This window comes from Taeniopygia guttata, chromosome 22 (genome assembly GCF_048771995.1).
Source record: "Taeniopygia guttata chromosome 22, bTaeGut7.mat, whole genome shotgun sequence".
NCBI lineage: Eukaryota > Metazoa > Chordata > Aves > Passeriformes > Estrildidae > Taeniopygia > Taeniopygia guttata.
In genome coordinates, this window is record NC_133047.1 from 926,581 (window position 1) to 931,104 (window position 4,524).

Genomic DNA, 4,524 nt, shown 5'->3' on the forward strand with positions numbered 1-4,524 from the left:
CCGCAGCAAAGCCCCCCGTGCCAGCCCCAGCCCCACAAACACCCGCAGCAAAGCCCCCCGTGCCAGCCCTGCAAACACCCGCAGCAATGCCCCCCGTGCCAGCCCCAGCCCTGCAAACCCCAGATCCTCATTCCGCCTGGAAGGAGCAACAACCAGCACGACCACAACCAGACCCCAGCCACGTCTGCATGGGGCAAGGGGCAGCCACAGACCCCCAAAACCAGCCTCGGGGAGCTCAGAACGGAGCTAAACTGGCCCCTGGACCACCAAGCTCTCCCACTGCCACAGGAAACCCCGGCCGGGCCCTCCCACCGGCCACACGCTCGAGGCACAGGCAGGGAAATAAAAATCCCTTCGGCGAAAGTAGTCCCTGTTCTCAGAGCGTTATTTTTCAGCTCAAAGGACACAAAGGAATTTAAACACAGGGGCATAAAGCAATATCGAGAAGGCAATTAACAGGGATTAATTGCGTGACTCACTGAAATGCAACAGGAACACAGGAACGAGGCAGAAAAAAAATAAGTGATGTGGGGCAACAGGGCATGCAGGGTTTGCAGGGGGAGCAGGGGCTTGGCCGGGGGTCCCAGTGCTGGAGTAAAAGCGCTGTCCTTGGGGCATGGAGCAGGCAGAGCCCCCCAGCACGGCAGGGATGGAGCCGGGCCGTGCCAGAGCCCTGCATCCCCCTGAACGGGAGCAGGCAGGCCCCCCCAGCTCCCGGCCGCCCTCACACCGAGATCCGCACCCTGTTGTACCACAACTGCACCCCTAAAACTGCATCCCGGGGGCACCGCTCTGACCCCGCTGAACGCCTTCTCCAGCCTCGCCTCCGCCGCCACGCGTGGGGACACCGGGGGCAGGACACGCGGGGAGGGGGACACCGGGGGCAGGACCCGCGGGGAGGGGGACACCGGGGGCAGGACACGCGGGGAGGGGGACACCGGGGGCAGGACCCGCGGGGCCGCGCCGGGAGCGCTCCCGGGGCGCCGGTGCCGCCGCTCCCGTCCCGCGGGGCTCCGCCGGTGCCGGTGCCGCCGCCGCCGCCGCTAGATGGTGCTGGGACCCCGCGGCCCCCGCCGGACCCCCGGGCAGGGACGAGACCAGACCAGAGCGTGGGTACAACCAAGAGCCGTTTATTAACAAAATCAGACTTACCGGGGCTCGTCCGCCCGCCCGGGGCCGCCGGTCCTGCCGCTGCGCCCGCCGCTCCTCCGGTCCCCCCACCCCCGGCATGGGGGGGACACGCGGGGTCCGGAACCCCCGGCGGGGCACGGGCTGTGCGGTGAGCATCACCCGGCCAGCGTCCGCAGACCCCCCGGCCCCGGACACAGCGCAAAAAGGAAAAAAAAAAAAAAAAAAAAAGAAAAAAATAGTAAAATTTAAAACAAACAAACAAAAAAATTAAACCACAAAAATTTTAAAAGGAAAAAAAAAATTTTGAAAACCCCGAAGATTAAAAATAAGAAAAAAATTACCAAAAAAAATTACATCTGCAAATTACAAATGCAGAGAACAGAATCCCAGAGCGATGAACGCAGAGGGGAAGGAGGAAAATGCCTTTTTTTTTTTTGCTTTTCCATGTGTTGTAGGAGTCATGCAAGAATTTCTCGGGGGAAATTAAGAAGGGGAAGGAAAAAAAAAATCGAAAGAAACAGAAGGGGAAAATCAAAGCCCCACACCTGCAAAGTAAAGAGGGATTTTTTTTTTCTTTTTTTCGGGTTTTTTTTTTTTTTTTTTGGACACAGACTTTTGCATACCATTGATTCATTGGTGTATAATGCACTTATATTCCCAGCTTTAAGCTAACATACAGTAATAAATACAGAGTCCAAGGAGGGCACGGGGCGCTGGGGCTGAGCTGGCCGGGGCCGCGCTGGTTACTGATATCCCAAAGCCGAGGCTGACGTGAGTCTTTGGCCGTAGAGCGCGTACGGGGAGTAGTAAGGTCCGGCGGCGGGCAAGGAGGGCACGGGCAGGGCGCCGGCCGTGGGCAAGTGGCTCTTGCCGTAGGGGTGGTACCTGTTTAGTCCCAAAGTGTGTGGGCTCCTCAAGGAGAGCGAGGCCGGTAAGGTGTTGGGGCTCCCGGGGGCGGCGGGCGGGAGGTGCAGGTGGCAGGAGGCCGCGGAGCCCAGCCCGGAGGTAGGGTAACCCGCCAAGAGTTTCTCGGCCCCCGGCAGGGCCGTGTGGGTCCGTAGGTGGGTGAGCAGCTCCTCCGAGGTGGCAAACCTCTTGTCGCAGGGTCCGCTGGCAGACACCCAGTTGCATATGTGGGGCAGGGGGTCGTTCTGCAGCATGAAGCCGTAGGTGTAGAGGGGGTGGCCGGGCAGGCTGGGGGTGCCGCTGGAGGAGAGCGTGGTGTGCACCGAGTGCAGGGGGTGCGTGGGGTACACCAAGGGGTATCCGCTCTTGAGGCTGCCGGGGTCGTGCACGCAGCTGGAGCAGTTGCTGGAGCCCAGGTGCGAGGCGCTGTGGTAGCTCAGGCAGTACGGGTCCCGGCATAATCCCTGCATGAAGGAGGGCGGCGAGGCCCCGGTGAGCGGGCTGGAGCTGGGCGGTTTGCCCGGCAGCCCCAGCGCCCCCGGCAGCTGGCTGCCCACCAGCCCCGGCTTGGTGGGGTCCAGCCCGGGCACGAACTGGGACGGGTAGCCGGCGTAGGCGCCCACGATGGAGCCGTGGTAGCCGATGCTGGAGGGCGGCAGGGGGAAGACGGAGTGGCCCGGCTTGTAGGGCGACACGGGGGCCACATGGCCGGCGGGCGGCAGCGCGGGGGGCTCCGACTTGCGGCCCGAGGGGGGCTCGCCGTGCGCCCCGGGCTCCGCCACCCCGCGCCCCAGCGCCCCGCCCGTCCCCTCGGGGCTGGGTTTGCCGCCCTCGGGCTCCTTCTTCTCCTCGGCGCCCTTGGGGTCGGGGTGCTGCGGCGAGGCCCCGCGGGAGCCGCCGGGCGAGGCGGCGGCGTGCGGGGGGAACGGCGGGCAGGCGGCGCTGGGCACCCGAAAGCCGGCCTTGTCCGCTCCGCCGTCCTTGCGCGGCTCCCCGCCGCCCTTGGAGTAGGGCTTGAAGCTGGACTTGTCCTCGGCGGGCGCGTCCCCGCCGCCCGGCGGCTTCAGCGCGGCGGGCCGGGCCGAGGGCTCCTTGTCGGCGGCGGGCGCGGCGGCCGCCACGGCGTTCAGCTTGGAGGAGGGCGGCGGGTCGGGCTTGCCGATCTGCGAGCAGGTCTGGGCCAGCAGCGCCAGCGGGCTCTTCTTGGCGTCCAGCTGCGGGCGGAGCGGAGCCGGTCAGGGGGGACCCCGACGGCGCCCCCGCACCGGCCTCCCCCCACCCCCCAAACCCCGGGGCCGGGCCCGGCGCCGAGCCAGGGCGCGGGGATGGGGGGGACGGGGCGGGGGGACGCGTCCGACCGAGGAGAAGAGGGACCGGGTGCGGTGGGGGGAGCGGGGCTGCGGCGGTGGCGGTGGGGGGGAGGGAAAGAACGGGGTGGGGGGAGCGGGGACGCCGGGCAGGGCAGAGCCCGGCCGGGAGAACCGGGAGCGCTGGGCTGAGAAGCAGCCGGCCGGGAGAACCGGGAGCGCTGGGCTGGGAAGCAGCCGGCCGGTAGAACCGGGCCGGGAGAACCGGGAGCGCTGGGCTGAGAAGCAGCCGGCCGGGAATGCCGAGAGCACCGGGCTGGAAAGAGCCCGGCCGGCAGAACCGGGAGCGCGGCTCCGGGGGTCCGAGGCGCGGCCGGGGGCGGCGAGCACTGACCTCGATGGGGCTGACGGGCGTGGAGGAGAGCGGCTGGAGGTACTCGGGGTGCAGGAGGTGGCCGCCGTGGGCGCTGAGCATCTTCAGGACGCGGATGGGCAGCCGGCTGGCCTGGCGCAGCGGGTCGGCGGGGGGCGGCCGGGGCGACGGGGCGGCCGCGGCTCCGCGGCTCGGCGGGGTCCTCGGCCGGGGCCCGCCGGGAGCGCCGCTCATTTGGGGCGGGGGAAAGGGGGGGGTGCCCGGGCTCCGCGGGGCCGGGCCGGGCCGGGCGGGCGGCGGAGCGGCGGCGGCGGCGGCCCCGGCGAGACGAAGCCCTTCCCCAGCCCCACCGACACGTCAAATAGCCCCGATGGCGGCCGCGCTCCGAGGGGGCCGGCGCCGCGCACCAATCCGCGGCCGGCCGGGCCCCCGGGGCGGGGAGAGCCGCCGGTGGGGGGGGCGAGCCGCCGCCGCTCCGCCGCCACCGCCCCGCGCCGCCGCGCGGGGGAGAACCGCGGCACCGGCCCCGGCGGCGGCGGCGGCGGCGGGCGCGGCTTGCGGGGCACGGCGCGGCGTGATGCCACTGGCACGGCTCGGCATGGCACGGCGCTGCTGGCACGGCACGGCACGGCACGGCTCTGCTGGCACAGTTGACCATGGCATGGGATGGCACTGCTGGCACACCTGGGCATGGCATGGCTTGGATGGCATGGCATGGCATGGGATGGGATGGCACTCCTGGCACACCTGGGCATGGCTTGGTTGGCATGGCATGGCATGGGATGGCATGGCATGGCACTGCTGGCA

At 68.7% G+C, this 4,524-nt stretch overlaps 1 protein-coding gene across 1 annotated transcript; it reads right to left on the reverse strand.

Moving 5' to 3' along the window:
* Positions 1 to 1,109: 1,109 nt before the first annotated feature.
* On the reverse strand, positions 1,110 to 4,058 carry ZNF703 (zinc finger protein 703). Its single transcript, XM_030290164.4, has 2 exons — positions 3,739 to 4,058; positions 1,110 to 3,251 (listed from the first exon to the last, which is right to left on the reverse strand). The coding sequence occupies exons 1-2, from the start codon at positions 3,949 to 3,951 to the stop codon at positions 1,875 to 1,877; spliced, it is 1,590 nt and encodes a 529-aa protein (XP_030146024.3). The 5' UTR covers positions 3,952 to 4,058; the 3' UTR covers positions 1,110 to 1,874.
* Between the last annotated feature and the right edge of the window lie 466 nt (positions 4,059 to 4,524).

Bases quoted from the DNA above. Each gene is read 5' to 3' on its own strand.
- ZNF703 (XM_030290164.4), bottom strand. From the start codon at position 3,951: ATGAGCGGCGCTCCCGGCGGGCCCCGGCCGAGGACCCCGCCGAGCCGC. The intron at 3,252-3,738 runs GTCAGTGCTCGC...CTCCGCCCGCAG, and splicing joins CGCCCGTCAGCCCCATCGAG to CTGGACGCCAAGAAGAGCCC.